General features: G+C 45.7%; 1 protein-coding gene across 1 annotated transcript; it reads right to left on the bottom strand.

Annotated features, from left to right (window-relative positions):
- Positions 1–9,314: 9,314 nt before the first annotated feature.
- LOC147459091 (protein RMD5 homolog) lies at positions 9,315–10,917 on the bottom strand. Its single transcript, XM_086510431.1, has one exon. It carries the CDS (start codon positions 10,598–10,600, stop codon positions 9,452–9,454), a length of 1,149 nt encoding a protein of 382 aa, XP_086366557.1. The 5' UTR covers positions 10,601–10,917; the 3' UTR covers positions 9,315–9,451.
- Between the last annotated feature and the right edge of the window lie 9,627 nt (positions 10,918–20,544).

Consider the following 20,544-nt stretch of genomic DNA (forward strand, 5'->3'; position numbering starts at 1 on the left):
GATGTGTGCTAGACCAACGCCTCAAGAAGCACAACCGCACCTCTCCCCTACCTTGGCAGAGGCGGCCAAAAATCTCACAGACTGCGAAATGCCTGCAGAAGCTCTAACTGTATGCTGGTGAATGTGTCAATAGAGGTGGAAGGCTCATGACTACGAGCATGCATACATCCAGCCTTTCAAATCAACCACAGGGTAATACACATAAAAAGATAAGATAATCTCCAGTGAATGCAGATCAAAAGCATGTATCCAAAGTTCCCAACTCTGCCAGCAAGAAAATCGGGGCATCACCTATTAATAATCAAAGTGGCAGCCAAAAGGATAATGAACTGGGTGTTGAGCGCACGGCGGTGTGTGCAAGTGAAAGAGCACGCGAGGAAGTGCAGTGTGTGTGCAGAGAGGGGTGGCGAAAGCCAGTAGGAGAGGAAGCGCTAGCAGAAGAAGAGGGAGAGAGAGAGAGAGAGAAGGTAAACCTTGCCATACTTACCTACATGATAAGAAAGCAAAATACTCCACAGATGGATGCACAGGGTTATACAACCATTTTTGCTGGGGGTTCATGGAAGTTGCTTAAGGGATCAATGCTCATTGTCAAGGGATGCAAGAGTGGTACATTGTACTATTTAAATGGCAAAGCTTTGCCTGGCAAGTTTCTTGCAGTGGCCGAAGTTGCTTCTCATTTGGAGTTGTGGCACAAAAGACTTGGCCCTATGAGCCAGAAGGGACTTGATGTGCTCTCCTCTTTGAAGAGGGTTGATGTAAAGGGCACCAAGTTAGATTTTTGTAATGACTGTTTGTATGGTAAACAAAAGAAGTCTTCTTATTATTATGGTGTCTCGCGCAAAGCTAATGCTCTTGATTTAATTCACTCCGATGTATGTTCAATGCCTGTTAAGTCTTTTGGTGGTGCATCATACTTTGTTACATTCACTGATGATTGCACTAGGAAAGGCTGGGTGTATTTGTTAAAGAATAAGAGTGAGACATTTAATGCATTTAAGAGGTTTCATGCTTTTGTGAGCACGCAAAAGGGTAGTAAGCTTAAATGTCTGAGATCTGACAATGGGGAGAGTACACATCTGCTGAATTTCAGCATTATTGCGAAGAATATGGGATTAAAAGGGAGTTGACAACCCCTTATAATCCATCTTCTAATGGTGTGGCTGAGAGGTATAACGGTACTTTATGTGAGAGAGTACATTGCATGTTGTCCACGGCTAATCTCCCTCATGGGTTTTGGGGAGAGGTTTTGAAAACTGCAATTCATGTATGCAATTGCTCTCCTAACAGTACGCTAAAAAATGACATTCCAGAGGAGGTTTGGTCTGGCAAACCTGCCTCTTATGATCATTTGAGAGTGTTTAGCTGCGAGGCTTTTGTCCATGTTCGTAATGACTTGAGGACAAAGCTAGATGCCAATTCCATCCAAGGACTCTTCCTAAGTTATGGGGAAGAGGGTGAAATGGGCTACAGGATATGGTTTCCTTAGTTTAAGAGGGTAGTACACAGCCGAGATGTAGTGTTCAATGAGGCTAAATTGCTGAAAAATGCTACATCTTCTGAAATTGACAAAAAATCGGTCAAATTTCAGCCTCTCTTGCCACCTATTGATGTTGAAAAAGAGCCTCAGGATGCATTACCACAAGCTGAAATTGATAATCAGCCGGTTAACCTTGAGCCAGAAGAGGTAGGACATGATTTAGATGCTCCAAATGAGGATGGACAACCACCTATCATGGCTGAAAATGATTTTCAGCAACATGAGCATGTTGAAAATGAGTTGCCTCCTGATGTAGAACCTGTGCCTGAGAATGTAGATCATTGGGTACGCAGGTCTACTCGTTTCAGAAAGTTGATACAGCGCTTTGAGCCCTCTTTGCATCATGTTATGTTGACAGATGAGGGAGAGCCTCTTACGTATAAAGAGGCAAAGACATGTGAGTCAAGCAGTAAGTGGGAGCTTGCAATGCAAGAGGAAATGAAATCCTTGTATGCAAATGATACTTGGGATCTTGTGACATTGCCTAAAGGGAGAAAGGCTCTTCCTAACAAATGGGTATACAAGATTAAGATTGTGGATGAAAAACCCAAAGTACAAGGCAAAATTGGTTGCAAAAGGATATGCACAGAAAGAAGGAATTGATTTTCAAGAAATATTTCCTCCCGTTGTAAAGCTTACAACTTTACGTGTCCTTTTTGCTCTCGTTGCGGTGCTTGACTTAGAATTGAATCAAATGGATATAAAAACAGCTTTTTTTGCACGGTGACATTGAAGTGGAGATATACATGAAACAACCTAAAGGTTTTGTAGTTCCTACACGTGAGGAACTTGTATGCAAACTGAAAAAGGCTTTGTATGGTTTGAGACAATCATCACGGCAGTGGTAGTTTGATACTTTTATGTTGTCTCAAGGCTTTAAACGCAGCCATTCAGACCATTGTTTGTATACAAAGAAGGATAATGATGAAAGTCCTATAATCCTTGTGCTATATGTAGATGATATGTTGATTGCTGGGAAGCATAAGTCTACCATTGATGCTCTTAAACGTCAGCTAAATTCAGCTTTTGCACTGAATGATTTAGGTGATGCTGAGCACATCTTGGGCATGAGAATCAAGAGAGATAGAAAGCTGAAATTGCTGGTGGTGCTGTCTCTTGGTGTTCACGACTGCAGAAAATTGTGGCATTGAGTACTACTGAGGCTGAATATATTTCAGCCAAACTGAGGCTTCTAAAGAGGCCATACGGTTGGGCAGACTTGTCAAAGAGCTTGGTATGCCTGCTAGTACTCCTGTCTTGGGATGTGATAGCCAAAGTGCTGTCTATTTGGCCAAGAATGTCATGTTTCATGCACGGACAAAGCACATTGATATGCGATACCACTTCATACGACAGGTATTGGAGGATGGTCTAATCACCTTGACTAAGATTCACACACAGGATAACCCTGCAAATGTTCTCACCAAGAGTCTTACTAAGACTCAACCTGGACACATTTTTTAAAGGTCACTTATAATAAAAGTGGGAAAACTCAAAACTCACTTATTGAGTTTTCCCCAAAAACGTAAGCTCTCTCTCTCTCTCTCTCTCTCTCTCTCTTCTTCTGCTTGTGCTTCCTCTCCTACTGGCATTCGCCACCCCTCTCTGCACACACACTGCACTTCCTCGCGTACTCTTTCACTTGCACACACCGTCGCGCGCTCAACACTCGGCAGTAACTGGTGCAGTGACCCCTCTCTGAATGGACAGCCACCGCTTGGACTCAAACAACTCAACGTAGATCTCGATTGAGATCAGCTACAACAAGATACAAAGCCCTCTGCACTCGTACATCATGGTCACAAGGGAATGGGAACGTTCTGGGGACAGACGACTCTTTATAGCAAGGACAACAAGCATGAGTAAAAGGGAATGTAATTGGGATTGTGGTATAAATGTGTTCAGAAGTTTTCTTTGAATGTCTTCAAATGGTTAGAAAAGAGAAATAATTAAAAAGAACCTCAAAGGATCTCAATAGTGCTCATGAAAGGACTTGTACCAGCATACTTTTGTCTTACTTGAACCTAGTTCACTAATACTGCTTGCATAAGCTATCGAGTCATTTTGAAATGGAACGGGAATGGCTCTTTCTATGGAATATGTTCCCCTGTTCGAAGAGCTTGGAAGGGCATTCCCTTGTAACTATGTTGTACATGTCCTCTGGGGCAGCACCAGCAACCCCGAGATGGGGAAGAGGCAGATCGGGAGTAGCTTGGGTAGTAGATAGCTCCTGCAACAGCAAGCACAAAACGTTAACACAGCACTGCAGGAGAGAGTAAGTGGAGAGAGGTCGCCCTCATGGGGCCCAGAGAGAAAACGCAAGACCAGATAAATCCTAAGACACGAGAGAATGTAATAAAACTCAAATGCTGGCACTCAATGCTCGCATCGGATCATACTCGAGAGTGCCCCCCCCAACACTAAAGGTCATAGGATCTTCAATGAAGATCAAGCGGTGGGATCGACGATAGAGAAGTAGGGGCCCTCAAATCGCCCTTGACTATTATTTGTGAGCCCTCCAATCGCCTTGCGATTTAGGCAGCAACCTACCCACCGAGGATCCCATCACCTAGGGTCATTAAAGACTCCGTGGCCTTTAGTGTCGTGGGTAGCACCCCTAGGTCCCCATTTAGAGACCCAGATGGGATGCCCCATCCCACAAAAGCCAGCCACTACATGCGATACAAGGGGGGAAGCAAGCACCCAATAAGCTGCCACAAAATCCACTACACAAGGGCATCGATCAGCCATATGCCTAGGATGTGCGATCCAACTCACTGACAACCTACAAAGTAGGCCACACAGATGGGAAAACAGGCCAAGGGAGATACATCTACTCCCTCATGGCCGGGCACAGCGACAAAACAACCCTCACTCGCTAACACATGCTCTTAAGGCATTACTCGTGTCAATAGTGCAGCAGCAGGTGTGGTGACAAGGGACCACACGAGCCAGAGAGAGAGAGAGAGAGAGAGAGAGAGAGAGAGAGAGAGAGAGAGAGAGAGAGAGAGAGAGAGAGAGAGAGAGGCAAAAGCCTTGTGGGACACAAAATCTGCAAACAAGAAATGAAATGAAATGATATATTAACATCTTCAAAAAGGCCAAAATGACCTACGAGGCCAATCTGTTCCCAACTGGTGAATCTGATACCATGTCTGGGTACAAAAAAAGAGATACAAAAATGAATCTTGGAGTGCTACTAGCTAGAACTGTGTGGGGTATGTGTGACCACTAATACAATGGGTGCCCAATAGAAGAGCGTGATATAACGGGTGATGAATCCATCCTCATCTGTACTCTCGTTGTCGAGATAGTATGGAGAAAATCCTTTGTTGTAGTTGCCATCGATGTTGTGAAGCTCCTCTCCTCAGGCGTGGGTGTCTCGGATCTTCCTAGCTCCAATGCTCGGTCAATGAGAGTACCACAAGTGTGAGTATGAGCTGAGCTTTGCAATGGTGTTTGCTCCTCTATTTGTTCAGTGCGTGGTCTAAAGAAGTCCATAATCTATATCTGGGATTGTGTAACAATGTCAGTCTTTGTAAATAGTTAATTTATTTACGAGAAAATAATTATTTAATTAGTTGTGTGCACATCAGAATAGAACTAGCAGTTCTAGGCCCTCAGGTGCGCCAAAATGCGGGCCAGAGCACCTTAGAGGGACCCTAGCAAAAAATACCATGAAGCCCTAGTGATTGGGAAATCGGGTCTTCAATAAGGGGTAAACAATAGCCTCAGATAAGCTTATTAAATTAAGTTTAATTATTTGTGCCCCAACCAAATGGCCGAACAAGTGCGAACAGGTGGTGCAGGAGCAGAGCTAGTACGGCATTGTGTCGAGGAGCAGCTGACATTTTCATAAGTAGCATTCCTATGTGCACTCATATAGATACAATCCAAGACATCTCTGGTCCGGATGGCTCATGACTCTCGAGAAGGGTCCGAAGCCCTCTCTAAATAGACAGTGGAAGCTACCCCATATCTCATAATACACCATGCAGTGACATATATAATGCATCTCTGTCATGGCATAGGCAGCATATCCTGCTCGCTGTTGGTATCCCTCTGAAAATCCACTAGTCTCAATCTCAACTAGTGTGAAGATACCAATATATGACCAATGGCACACAGTCACCCATGAGACTATTTTGTGACAGATTGTCTCTCTCCAAATATCCTGAGTAAACTGTCTCTATGTCTGTGTAACTCATATAGATACACTCCAAGACATCTCTGGTCCTAATGGCTCATGACTCTCGAGAAGGGTCCGAAGCATAGTTACCCGGAACGAGAACGGGAACGGGGAACGGGAACGGGAGGGTTCGGAACGGGACGGGAACAAGGAGGAGGAGGGGGGGTGGAACGGAAACGGGGCCGGAACAGTCCACTAAAGTAAGGCTTGAATTACCTCCATTCAACTTAGTCCCAAATAAACTCCTAAACAACCCCAAAACTGCCCCCTAACCTGCCCTCAAACTGCACCAAATATATTCCCCAAACAGTCCCAAATCTGCCCCCAAATGCCTACTTTTGTCCGTTCCACTCCGCGTTTCGCCGTTCCACCTCATGTTTCGCCGTTCCCTGTTACACTGGTCCGAAGCCCTCTCTAGATAGAGAGTGGAAGCTACCCCATATCTCATAATACACTATGCAGTGACATATATAATGCATCTCTGTCATGGCATAGGCAGCATATCCTGCTCGCTATTGGTATCCCTCTGAAAATCTACTAGTTTCAATCTCAAGCTAGTGTGAAGATATCAATATCTGACCAATGGCACACAATCACCCATGAGACACATGTGTATCCATAGATAGAGCTCCATCTCCTTTACACCATGCCATGTGGGCGTCCCCTCAATAGCTTTAATTATAAGGAAAGACAAAGATCATTCGTGCCTCCTCTGAGAAGTAGACGAGCCATCCTACTCCAAAGTCTGGCTCACAATGCCTGACGCCAACATACATGTGTCCTGTGTCTGAGTATCGCAAAGGTGAACAGCGTTTGATTCGTCCGCCACACCATCCTCGGATAGGTCCTCTAGGCCTGCCAAGGAAGTAGGAGCAACCACTTGAGCCTAGTGCTAAGAAAGAAATCTGACAAGAGTGCAATCCATCCGCAAGTCTTTGTGTATCCACGTCGCCAATGAAGGCAGGCGAACCACGTGTGTAAAGGCCGGTACATGTGCAAAAGTAGCCGCCTCACCGTACTCCGAATCTAAATCTGACTTCTTCACGCAATTCCTCCGAATATGCCCTGTTCTCCACACTTATGACACAACGTCTCTCACGAGCACTAGAAGTATCATCCTTCTGAGCCTTTTGCTTTTGCTTCTGTATCTAGCCACACTGTCTGTGCAAGAGGTACCAACCCCCTCTGGCTAGGCCCGCTATAAAGCACAGGTCACGAGGTAGTCAAAATACCTCTTAGCCAATATCAACAATCTTTTTGTTCCATTTCAGCATAGGTAGCACCATGATCCTTCTCTCTGAACAAGAATCTAGGACCACTATCCAAGGGATATGTAGAAAACCGGGAAAAGATTCACCTTCCCAGGAGAACAAGTACAAGAGACCAACATTCACCTGAGAAGACCATGCAAACTCAATGCAAGTTAGTCTCTGACGTTGAACCACAACATAGACTCTCTACTATCCATTTCCAACAAATCAAGTCGATTCCACATCCAATGAGCAAATATTTACGTAGGCACGTGCAAACCAGGCTTCAAGGCTGAAGCGACATCATGTCAAAAGGGATCTCCAATGTCCTCAGCAAGGGCAGGTACACCAGCTGAAATCGGTCCAAAATCAGCTCCCTCTGTCGCACAAGAGTCTCTAACCAGCTGGCTGAAAATCTGCTAAGGTACCATGCACAAACCGTCGCACTCACATCACTTTCTAATCTTCAAAATGCAGCTCAGATCTTGAAATCGGTCCAAAATCAGCTCCTCTGCCACACAAAAGTCTCTAACTGGCTGGCTGGCTGAAAATCTGCAAAGGTACCACGCACAAACCATCGCACTCACATCACTTTCTAATCTTTAAGATGCAGCTCAGATCCTGTCCAGCTCAACGCTGAACATCAGCAACACTCCTCAGTCGACTATCGGCTGAAAACCGCAGGCACACAAGGATTCTTCGTGACAAAAACGCAGCAAACACTGATAAACCCGTACCAATGGAAAAAACGATGGTCCAAGGGAGATCTCCAGGACGGAAATGCAGCCGCAACTGGCCCTCCTGCTGGCTGACAAACGCAGCCTCAAACAGCAACTCCCGTGCTCTGGATCCACTAGACATCGTCAGGCCTAGGCCATGTCAAAGTGCAGCGGAAGGTGTGGTGACAAGGGAACACACGGGAGAGGAGAAGAGGAGAGAGAAAACCGCTAGAAAGAAAAATGGATAGAGAGAGAGAGAGAGAGAGGCACAAGCCCTGCGGGGCACAAACTCTACAAACAAGAGAGTAGAAGGCTCTGAACACTGCTAGAATGAAGGGCGCCCTCTCTTTCTATACAGGCATAAATGTCCGACCCACACCCTGCACCCCATGACCCATAAAATGTGGGGATATGGAGGGTCACTGCAAATAAGTAGGGCGTCCAGAAAAAGGCCAAAGTGGCCGGCTGGACAGAAATTGGGAACTCCTGCCCGCCCTACATGCCTAGAAAAGCCTCACGAGGCCGGGCATAGCCACAAAGAAGCCCTCACTCACAATCTAGATAGGGAAACCCAAGAGATGACCTCCAAAACAAATGAAGCCACCACAGACAAGAGGTACACCCTCTCAGCTCTTGGATGTGAGAGCTGGATTAAAGGGTGAGCGTCTTCTGAGAGAGAGGTTTCGTGAAGGTAGCAAAATCGTTATCCATAGAACAACAGTACGCAAGCCAACATCTACTCTAGAACAAAGTTTTATTGTATCTCTATGTGCTTTGTCCTTACATGAAACACCAGATTCCACACAATAGCTATATAACTCTAGTTGTCCAAATTCCTTCATTTTGTGCCAAGATTTACTCAAGTTGAAGAATTTCCTGTCTCTTCTACCTTTGGGTGGTCTCAGGCAGTCACACAAGAACGAGTGGTGATTCCATACAATAAATCACTATATCTCAGTTGAAAAGTAAATTGCATCACCAATTTTCTACGCATGATGGCAAAAGATACATTACCTCTATACTGTCCCTCAGCATAGGACCGTGCATTATGGCTAGATTTGCAGACAAGAAAATGACATCCAGGGGGAAAAAATGGCATGATTCTCTGAATAAGAAAAATACTTGCACATAGACTAGAGACTATCTTGTGATGATTGTAATTGGCAGACCTGTGAAACAAATTAACTTGAACAGAATATCATACATTTCTGCATATTGTTCCTAAGGGTTCTTGTTCTAAGTTGAATTAACAAGATAAAGAAAACAACTAGTCAAATTCAACCAATTCCTGACAAATTTTGTTAGTACTAGTCTCTAGATTACACGTGATAGGTGCAAAAAGAAATCGGGAAGTTCCCTTATGTATGACAAATAACACAAAAGTGTTGACAAATTCGAGGGAGAAAACAAACAGCCTGATGTCTATAAAAAACACACAGAGAATTACACCTAGATGAATCCAGGATAAGCCCAGATTCACCCTTGAAAGGAAAGAGCAAGGCATAGGCTCATGGTAGTCGCCCACAAGACAAACCACACAGAATTATGCCTGCCCCACACATAAATTGAAGAGAGATATTTCAGCAGCATGAGTCAAGCAGTGATTAACAATCAAAGAAAGAACCATTATCTTGTCAGTTGCAAAGATTTGAAAGGAACATCTGTACAAGTGATACAATGTCTACTACCAGGCTCGGTCTTTAACAATCTGTTAAGAAACAGCATAAGCATCCTACAAGTCCATGGGAGGCACTTAAAAATAAATAGGCCTACATTGACTCATCGTTACCTCAGCAGGGCAGTAAGGGCACTTGAAGGAGCGATTTTTTGCCAGCTTCTGAAGAGACTGTTTGCAAAGGACATGACAGCAGGGCATGAGCATGGGAGGGTTCTCTGCCGTGCTTTGGTCCTTGGAGACAGGACATGCAAAAATTGAGTGGAACTGAAACTCTTTGTTCAATTCTATTTCCACGGGCAACTGCTTCAAGAGCTGCCACTCCTGTTTCTTGCTAGTCAATACGGTGGCCATCTTGAGTAGAGTTGGTAGCGCCTGCGAGCCAGCTGCCAGGGTTACATTTAGGGGACTTTCATACGATTGACCCAATAGGCTGCAGCATTCTCTGGTGAACCTTTGTGCCATTTCTTCCCATCGCCATACCGAAAACAGATCAGAATAAGGACACATCTCAAGTCGGCCAGTCCAAAGAAGGCAGCACATCAAGCGCTGAATCTCAGCCATATGCTGGACAGAAAATGGACCAAAATTATTGCGTGCATACTGCAAGGCCTCTGGTCGCAGGCCTTTCAAGAGTAGCTGCAGAAATTGAAGCCGATGAAGCTCGAACTCCAAGGAGGAGCCCTTCTGCATTAGTGCAGCACGGTGAGATCTGGCCCATGTAAGTGCAGGATCCAAATTCTTCATCTTAATACCCTCCACTATCTGAAACATCTCGACAAAGGGGGCTTTGAGGGAAGCACCTGTTGGGCCAAGGGCTTCATTGACAAAACAATCTCCTAGGTCGAAGAGGCCCTGTCGATAAAAATGGACTGCAATGATTTGACAAAGAGACTCATCCGCCCAATCCACGTCTCGGCAAGCCTTGGCAATATCCGTGCAGAAGGCCTTGTCAAGAACCTTGCCATACTTTAGCGTGGCAACGTTGACATCCTTCTGTGAAGCAGAAATGTCCTGAATGGGGGCTATCTGGCAGACAGAGGCATGCAATTCTGCTAAGACGGCTCTGGCATTCTCCATTTTGTCTGCATCATTAACACTCAGCTTCTCCACTGCCCTCACCACTTCCTGCAATATGCGCTCCACACACTCCAAGGTGCTGCTCTCTCCCACTCCCTGCTTCCTGCAAGCGCGCTCAAATGTATCCTTTACGGATGCCAGGTCCATTTTCTCTGACACAAACGCAAATCCAAAAGCACACGGATCAAACACTTGCAGCCTGGTTACGCTGTACTCTGTTGATGCAGACTAAGTGCGGCTGATGTAGAGCACTGCGTCGCCATTGCCTCTCTCTCTCTCTCTCTCTCTCTCTCTCTCCCCCCCCAACGTAAAACATATGCAGAATAGGATGCTTGCAAGTAATGGACAGGAGAGACGTGCAAGAAAAGCGTTGGTCGCATTCGAACCCGTTCCCCCATCAATACTAGTAGCAGCATCTCGAAGTAATGAGAGGTGTGTTGGCGATTGAAGACATGGCAATGATACTGGCAAAACCTTCAAGTGAAAATTTGAGGTGTGTTGAGAATGGCTATGGCCACATACACTAACTAACTTAAGACAAACATTAGTACTCCATGGCTGATGAGGAGCATGGGATGGTCATGTATCTGGTTGTTGCTTATCTAATTCATTTTAACTCTCTCTTTGAGAGAGTATTGCCAAAAAAAACAAAAGCAAAGACAGACAATAGCACTATTGCCACATGAATACTCTTTGTTTCTAAATTCAAACATAGCATCATTCCAAGCTTAAATAGTCGCCTCAAGCAAACTGCATCATTGACGATCTTGACTAGATGAATCCTAAATTATTGTCAAGGTTGGACGAGTGTGAGTCAAATGCGCGTCTCTCTCTCTCTCTCTCTCCATGTGTGTGTGTGTGTGTGTGTGTGTGTTTGTGTGTTTTCTTTTTTTTTCTTTTTTTTTGGTGGGGGGGGGAGGGGGGGGGGGGAATGTAGCCAAATTATTGACTACAAGATGTTCAATGGCATGAGCTTGTCATGAAGGAGTAGTGCAAAGTCAATGAAGCCACCTTTAGTGGAACATATACTTCAAGGTGTTATGTTAGAATCCATTTACCAAACATGCCAACACTCATTTACCACACCATTGTCAACCGGGATTTGTTGCCATCTTATGGTAGTCATGCATGTCAACACACTTAGGACCACTAGGGCACCTTTTTCCCTCACTAGAAGGTTTTTTTTCCTTTGTGCATTGAATATACACCCATCATTCCATTGCTCAATCATCTGTGTACTTGCACTCTAAGTAATACAATAGTATGTGTGCACCCTTGAGTGTCTCCTCCTTATCCAACTTCCAAGCTTTCTGTGTGCATTCCTACAACCTTGAATCTACACAAGCCACCCTCATCCTGGGGGGATATTTTTTGGCGAGTATTTTTTGACATCGGACGAGCAGATTCCAAAAAGATTCTTTCCCTCTTCTCAACTTTGTTCTCTCTCTCTCTCTCTCTCTCTCTCTCTCTCTCTCTCTCTCGGAGAAGTATACACCTAAATCAATTTACATCAAGATTATTGCTAACAAAAAGAGAGATTAAAAGTTGTATAACCCAAGATAATCTTCGCCAAAGGTCCAATTGCTACCCAATCTATATCAACATCGACAGCTACAATACATGGCGGAAAATGTGTCACAAAATTGTACAATCTTGGGCTTCACTCTAAGTTTGGATATGTGCGTTCACGGCTAAGAGCATTGTAGACATGTACTTTGCTTAGCACGGGTTGATGTATGAACATGTTTTCATTTTGGCTCAATCCAAGAACTCTCAAGAAAATGAAGTACAAGTGCTTACAAACCAAATAAGATTTTTTCTTGGCCTCCCTATCGGTGAAATCAAGGCATGTGCAATAGGGTTCATCCTTGATGCGCACCTCATACACCCCCACATGTTCATCTATTGCGTGATGCTCAACTTTGAAGACTTTATGTGCTTTGTCTACAATGCATTTCTCTTCAATCAACTTAGCCTTTAAACAAAGAGCAAGCCCAATTTTCTTAGCTGCCTCCTCTGAAATGGAAGTCCGAAATTTGACTCTTATGCCATTTCTTAGTATTGAACCACTGCTACTTGCTTTCGTTGAAGCGGAAGAGGAATCACCTCCACCCCTAGGAGGAGTTCGCATGGTTGTTGCACTCTCTCAATCTCTTCTGTAATGGAATTGGCCTATTAACTTGAGAGTAGCGGAAATTAAAGAGAGTACTAATACTTTTGCAAGAGAGAGAATTTAGAGAACATGACAACAGTTGAGGACCGGATTTATGTGGAGCCGGTCCCCCCTCCAATAGGCATTTGTATTATAGTTTCTCCCATCAAGAGAGACTTGATACAATACAATCTTTATGTTTCTTGTGACCCAAGTGATGCAGGAGGACTCTTATATCCTTTGGAGATTCCCAATGGGAAATGGGAAAGTATCTCTATGGAAGATGGAAAGCTTCATGCATCATGACCATAACATAAACTTTGTGGAAAGCATTAACTATCCCAAGCCTCGGTCCCAAGACCTCAAACACCTTTGAAGGTGGAGAGAGTTAGCAGGGAATGAGGGTAGGGAAGAGGAAGAAGAAGCATATCATAGGAAAAAGAATTAGTTCCTCACTTATCATCACTCTTCTTGCTAGCATACATAATAGAATAGTAATGAAGATGGAGAAGATGGTGACGGCCGGCTTTCGGAGGCGCGGCCGTGGGAACAAACCCCACTCGAGGAGCATGAAATAATAATTAAAAAACATATTTTTGTGGGTTCCTCCATACCGCCACCTCCCTCTTTGACCAAAGCTCACAGAGGGGGCCGCCAAGCATGGCACCCCCCCCCCCCCCCTCTCTCTCTCTCTCTCTCTCTCTCTCTCTCTCTCTCTCTCTCTCGTTCATCAGCCCGAGGGGGGGGAGGGGGGGCACCAAGCATCAAAAATATATATCTCTCTCTCTCGTTCCCCACACACTCCCCCGCTCCCTCAGTCTCTCCCTCACCCACTCTCCCTCCCTCTCCCCCCCCCCCCCCCCCCCCCCTCTCTCTCTCTCTCTCTCTCTCTCTCTCTCTCTCTCTCTCTCTCTCTCTCTCTCTCTCTCTCTCTCTCTCTCTCTCTCTCTCTCTCTCTCTCTCTCTCTCTGTGTGTGTGTGTGTGTGTGTGTGTGTGTGTGTGTGTGTGATGGTTTTCCCCTTTTACACGGTTTCCCCTATAGTCTCTCTCTTGCCCCCCCCCGGCTCGCTACCCCCTGCTCTGCACCCGCCCCTGCTCTGCACCCGCCCTTGCTCGCGTGCTGCTCTACACACCCCCCCTTGCTCGCGCGCTCTCTGCACACCCCCCCCCCCCCCCTCACACACTGTCGGCCTGCCCCTATGTGCTCCCACCGCCCCTTGCTCTGCACCCGACCTTGTGCGCTCCCGTCCCCGTGCCTTATTTTCTAGCAACCCTACCCCCCCCCCCCCCCCCCCGAGAGAGAATGGACCTTTTTGGAGTTTTTCCCAAGCGTAGAGAGAGGAGGAGGTCTAGCGTAGAGAGAGAGTGGATTTCTAGCATAGAGAGAGAAGGAAGTTTAGGCATAGAGAGAGAAAGAGGGGATTTGAAGCGTAGAGAGAGAATGCATAGAGAGAGGAAAGTCGAGAGCGTAGAGAGAGAATAGGTCTTCACGCGTAGAGAGAGAAGAAGAAGAAAAAAAAAACCCTCTTCCTCACTCCGGTACCCCCTCTCCCTTCCCTGTCCCGCGGCCTCTCAATCATGAGAAAGCCGAATAGCAAGGATGACCTGGTGGAGGATGCCATCCAAAAATGTAAAGAAGGACTGAGAGAGTCCATCAGCAAGATCAACCGCCACCTCTTAGGTACTATTAACGGACTCGACGCACGCGTGGCAGCACAGGAAAGCACGATACGTACACTCGAAGATCGCGTGAAGGTGTAGCGCGAATAAGGTGTCGTGCTCTCTACAATGGGTGGTCCTCAGTGCAATGTGCGTGACAATCTCACTCAAACAGACTAAATCTCCCTCAAACAGACTGAACATAAAGGAAACAGTAGACGTCAACAGAGCTCGCTAAGAATTAACAGCAGACCAGAACATATGACTCGATTATCTCAAAGACTCATACAGACTCTGGCGTGGCAGCACACTCAGCTCCAGCCCAGGACTCTCAGGTACAATGGGGGTGTCGAGGCTCAGATGTGTTGGGATGGTGCAGACGTGCTCTGTGTAAAGACCCACTCTAGACGACTACGTACAAAAAGATAATGCCAATGGCCCAAAACGACTACTCATATGTACAATCATCAAGAGCCACCAACGGCTCATAAAGAACATCATCTAAGTCTATCCCCACTGGGTGGCGGTGGTGACCTAGCCACGATGTCCACTAGACCACCCTGCCACGTGTCTCTGCCCAAGTGTGAACCGACCAGACCAAAGACCAACTGACCAAGGCCCAACTGTAAACTACTGTCGTGTGAAAGTGAAAGTGACACTGTAGCAGGCTACAGGTTGCCCGCCACAAGACCGCTGCCCGTCCCGGAGAGCGGAACTGAAGAACTGAATTATCGGCGATCTACTGTTGGTGGTCGGATGATGGAGGAGGAGGAGGCTGATAGTAAGGTGGGTAAGGAGATGGAGGCCAAGTGTATGGTGAGGGGTAGTGGCCATGAGGAGGGTACATCGGGTATGGAGTAGCCACCCCATGAGCAGCAGGCTGCGTCATGTGAGACGGTTGAGGGTGAGTAGGTGGAGCTGGTGGAAACCCAGGAAAAGACTGCGTAGGTTGCGAGGGTGAAACAGGTTGTTGGAATCCCGGGAAGCCGTAGAAGTGCTGAGGAAAGGATGGGGACTGGGAGGGGGAGGCCATAGAGGGACCATGAAATTGTGATGAGACCGATCCTATTGGTTTAGACTCCATATTGGTAGGATTTTCTTTCTCTACTGTTTGAGAATCCCCTGAATGTGCTTTGGAAATGTCCGTCTGTGTCGGTACCTGTGTTGCCATAGCAGGAACTTGGTGAGAAACCGGGGTTGTAGTTGTAGGTGTAGGTGGAACTGCATGTGAAATGGCTACAGCTTGGTATTTTGCACAAGAAGGATATAGTGTATGTGCCACCGGAGAGAGGTCCTGAACTGCTGCGGTCATATCATTTGCCTCTTTTAACTGTTTTTGCTGAGTGTGGACAATATGTTTGAGGTCCACTACCTGTTGAGTTAAGATTCTTATGCGATCTTGAGCTGTAGCAATGAAATTGTCCCTATCCATCGCTCGTTGAAGATGCGTTTGCACTTCCCTTGTCATACCGTCATAGCAAGCACGATGCATACCGTTGGTACCTTGCAATGAGAGGGCTACATTGATAATCGTCGAAATGGCTCTTCTGTCTGCCTCTAAAAGTCTGTCGGCCTGAGGCGCAAAAGTATCATATATGTCATGCTTGTCAGATGTAGGCGCCCCAGAGCTAGATGCCCCTGCAGTATCCTTTGGTGCCCCAGCATTAAGAGTAGTACGTGGTGCTGGCGACACAACTGGAGGTTGTGTTTTAGTGACTGCAACACTACTCACAAGAGGTGGTGTGAAAGTGGAGGTGTCCACAGAAGTAGATATACGCATTGCTAGTGTTGTAGTATGGACGTCAGAGATTTTGACCTGTGATTCTGAGAAAGGTAGTGTTGCCAGCTGCTCAGATGAATCTTTTTGTACCTTTGCCCTCTTGCGCAAGATGCCTTTCCCTTTGGCCATTTTGGAACGTTCTTGCATTTTTGGATCATCTTGAAGGGTGAGAACTGCTTTTGCCTCTGTCTTTTGCTCCCGGGGGATTCACTCTATATACAAAACGGGACGCCACCTGCGAGCGGACAACTTTTATAAAACCCCTATATACAAGTCATATTAGGGAATATGAACCCCCTTTCTACGCTTATACAAAAATCAAGAGAGAAAACTATCATACCCCTATCTTACATATAAAATTTAGGTCTCACATGATCTAACTAAGTAAAACTAGTCAAAGAGTGTATAGCATAGTGATTGACAATGTACTAAGGAACCACTTCTATTGATAACTAGACGTACCCTCAATTTTTCTAAGTTTGACAAACTATGTGCTCGATCAGCCTGCACTCTGGCTACTCATCCAATTCTGACCCATCCAAAGCTGGTGTAAATCAACCCTTGACCTGCTCCAAATCAGCCATTATCTATGATCGGTTGATGCAAAATTTGATGTGTGACGTGATAAAAAACTTTCTTAAAATTCATTCGAGTTCTAGTGCACACAGATGATCAATCGTTACAAGTAATCAACCCGAGTCAGGTTCCCCTTCCTCTAAATATGATACCCCCTTCCTTATTTTTAAGCTTGAGAGATAAATTATTGGAGGCCTGCCCCTAACTTATACGCTTATGTAACTTGTAAAAAAATACCCCTCCCCTGCACTTACGTGGTGTGGTAAGTTTTCCATGGTGAATCCCTCGGGCTTTTGCTGCATAATCTGTACTACCCAATACATAATAGGCGCTACATAGCAATTGAACCTTTCCGCTTTGCCTTTACGCTGAGTCCGAAAACGCTTTGCCCTGTCCTGTAGCGCTTTAAACAGCAAATTGTGAAATGGGTATGGCAGGCAATGGTAGAGACAAAAAAGAGCATCGCATATTGCTGGAGAACCTGGAGAAGATGGAACCCCTGCTCTTTCAGGTGCTCGCAGTAAAAAATAATATTGTAACATTGAATACATTTGCTGACTCCTGTGATAGTCTGAGAAAACTAACCCAGAGACCTTAAAGATTTAGCTACGACCAGATAATAGAAAGCATGATAAATTCGAGGTACTCAGAAGTGGTAGATAAAAGGCAGATAAAACGTGAATCTTTTCATAAATAACTACCCCACTCAAAGATACAGAGGCATTTATGCATACCAAAGAACTCAGTTTCACTTGAGAGGCAAAAACTAAGAAAAGGAATTGAGTAGAGATTGAGGGGATTAGTTTATGCCCAAGAAAGACAGAGATTGTTCAGACAGAGAGTGAAGGAGAAAGTTGATCCAATTTAGAATCCACCCCCTTGAGCTTAACAGAGTCTGCAGAAGGAGAGCTGTCTAAGGGGAGGGTGATTTGGTTATTGAAATGTTCAGGAATCTACGAAACTCCACACTTGATGTAGCTTGGTTAGACCCTTGAGCGGCAGCTTAAGCATGATAGCATTTTATCCGAGATCCATTGACTAAAGGCAACGTAACTCCTTCGAGAGTGGCTAATTGTACAGCGCCGTGGGGTAGAATCTCCATCGCCTTATATGGTCCTTGCCATGCTGGGACCAACTTCTTTGCTTTTTTCAGAAACTTGGCCTGATAAAGTAGCACCAGTGCTCCTTGCGTTATTTGCGGCTTCCTGAGATGGCGATCATGCCAGGCTTTACGACGAAGCTGCTCTGCTTCTAGAGCCAGTGAAGCCAAACCTCGGCTTTCCTCCAAAAGGAAAAGACGAGAGACAGATGTCGACCCCAAATTTCCATTGGCACGAAGACTCCCCACTCGCGGGGATCCTGAGTTGAATTCGAAAGGTGCTATCGCTTCCAAACCGAAAGCCAATTGAAATGGGGTGTGATTGGTTGTGGCTTTGAAAGAAGTTGTATAAGCCCAAAGTGTACCGTGGATAGCTTGAGCCCAAGTCGAGGGATAAAGATGACATGCTTTCCGCAGGAGTGCTATCAGAACCTTATTAGTGCTCTCTGCCTGCCCGTTTGCTCTAGGGTAATAGGAACAAGATTTTCTGTGAAAAATCTTGTAGTTGGCCAGCAAGGTAGAAATTGTTTCATTCACAAAGTGACTACCCCTGTCACTGATGATTTCCAAGGGACATCCAAACCTGCACAAAATATTTTCATAGAGAAACTTGGCTACCGTAGTGCCAGTGCAGTCCGTTGTTGCAAGTACCTCTGCCCACTTTGTTACGTAGTCGGTAGCCACCAAGAGATACTTTCGATTGCCGGGTTGGGCAGAGGGAGTAATTGGGCCTACAAAATCTATGCCCCATCTCTCAAAGGGTTGCCATGCCATAGAGACCTGCAGAGGACTGTTTGACTGTTTGCTTGGTTTAGGGCCACAGCGCTGACATACATCACAAACCTTTACATAGGCAATTGCATCGCGGAAAATATAGGGCCACCATAAGCCACACTGGAGGATCTTTTGTGCAGTAATATGGCCAGGGTAATGGCCACCAGAGGGACCACTATGGGAATCCTCTAAAATATACTCGACTTCATGAGGGGAGACACACCGCATTAGAACACCATCCTGCCCTGATTTGTATAGCTGGCCCCCAATGAGAGTGAAAGGCCTAGACTTCAGCAACAGGCGTCTCTTCTACAGGGGAGAAGCATTCTCTGGGTAGAAGCCAGTAGAAAGCAAATGCAAAACATCGTTGTACCATTCCGGTGTGGTATCTACCTTAAATAGACTACTATCAGGGAAGTCGTCAGCAACCCCTGTTGCTTCTTCACCAGTGTGAACGCGAGAAAGGTGGTCGGCGAGGACATGATGTTTGTCGGGCCTGAGTACCACTTCAAAATCGAACTCTTGAAATAAGAGTAGCCATCACCATACTCTACTTGCAACCTGCGGCTTGTTGAGCAGATATCGCAGGGCATGGTGATCAGTAATAACTGTGAAGTGGACCCCTAATAAGTAGTGCCAAAATTTTTGCAGAGCATACACAATAGCTAAACCTTCCCTTTCTGTGGTGCTATAGTTGCACTCTGCCTTGGTGAGTAGGTGACTTGCATAGTGAACAGAGCGATCCAGGTTATACTCCTTACTAGGTTGAGTCAGCATTGCACCCACAGCCAGTTGACTGGCATCTGTATGCACATGAAAGGTGAGAGACCAATCGGGAGCTACTAAGATAGGCGCTTCAATGAGACGTTTTTTAAGGTATGCAAAAGCTTCAGCCTCTGCCTTTGACCATTGAAAGGGAACAACAACACTGGTTAGGCGGGTCAGGGGTTGAGCCACCTGTGCATACATGCGTATAAACCTGCGATGATACACTGTGTGGCCTACAAAGCTCTGTACCCCTTTTGGGTTGATGGGAGGTGGTAACTTTAAGATTGCCACAATCTTCTCTGGGTCAGGCGCTAAACCTTTAGCAGACACCACATGGCCTAGAAGTGTGCCTTCAGTAACCAAAAAATGACATTTGTTAGGATTTAGCTTTAGGCATGCCTCTCTGCACCTGAGGAAGACAACAGAGAGCTGAGCGAGGTGTTCCTCTAGGTTTTCCACTAGGGTTGAACATTGAGCACCTGAGAAGGTCGAAAAATTATCCATGAAGATGCGAAGATGATCCGTAAGCAGAGGACAAAAGATGAGATATACCGCCCTATTGAAAGAAGGTGGGGCATTTTTCAACCCAAAAGACATTCGAGTGTATATAAAAATACCCTAGGGAGTCATAAAGGTTGTTTTCAGCTGATCACCTGGATGGATGCCCAACAAATTGTATCCACTAAACCCATCCATGAAACTGTACAATACATGCCCTGCTACATCTTCGAGCACACGCTCAGTGAAAGGTGTTGGGAAACCATATGGGATAGTTACCTTATTCAGAGCACTGTAATTGACACACACATGGATTTTGTTGGATTGCTTCTTAGGCGTTATCACCATGGGTGATAACCACTCAGAGTGCTCCATAGGTACTATGATCCCTACCTCTTGCATTTTTTCTAACTCTGCCTTGACCGCCTCAGCATACTTCGGGTTGAGCTTGTAAGCTCGGCCTCTTACAGGCTTAGCCCCTTCAACCAGAGGTATAGTGTGGACACCCAATTCTGGTGGAATCCCCTCTAAATCCTTGTAGGACCAAGCAAAAACATCTTTAAAAGAGTGTATGAAAGAGACTACCTGATTGAGTAATGCGGGATGCTCCCATAACCAAGTTGCTAACAGTACGTGCTGAGGGTTGTCAAGATCTCCCAGGTTGACTTCTCTGACCGGGTCTGGGGGTGTAGCTGGAGAGGGTGCTTCTGAAGATGAGAGGTGGGCTGCGTCTTGGAGCTTCAAGACATCATGTGCAGGTGTTTGATCGATTGGAAACTCTGCA

This window comes from Adiantum capillus-veneris, chromosome 4 (assembly GCF_014529385.1).
Source record: "Adiantum capillus-veneris isolate H3 chromosome 4, ASM1452938v2, whole genome shotgun sequence".
Taxonomy (NCBI): Eukaryota; Viridiplantae; Streptophyta; class Polypodiopsida; order Polypodiales; family Pteridaceae; genus Adiantum; species Adiantum capillus-veneris.

What these genes read in the sequence shown, in the direction of transcription:
- LOC147459091 (XM_086510431.1), bottom strand. Translation starts at nt 10,600, where the DNA reads ATGGACCTGGCATCCGTAAAGGATACATTTGAGCGCGCTTGCAGGAAG.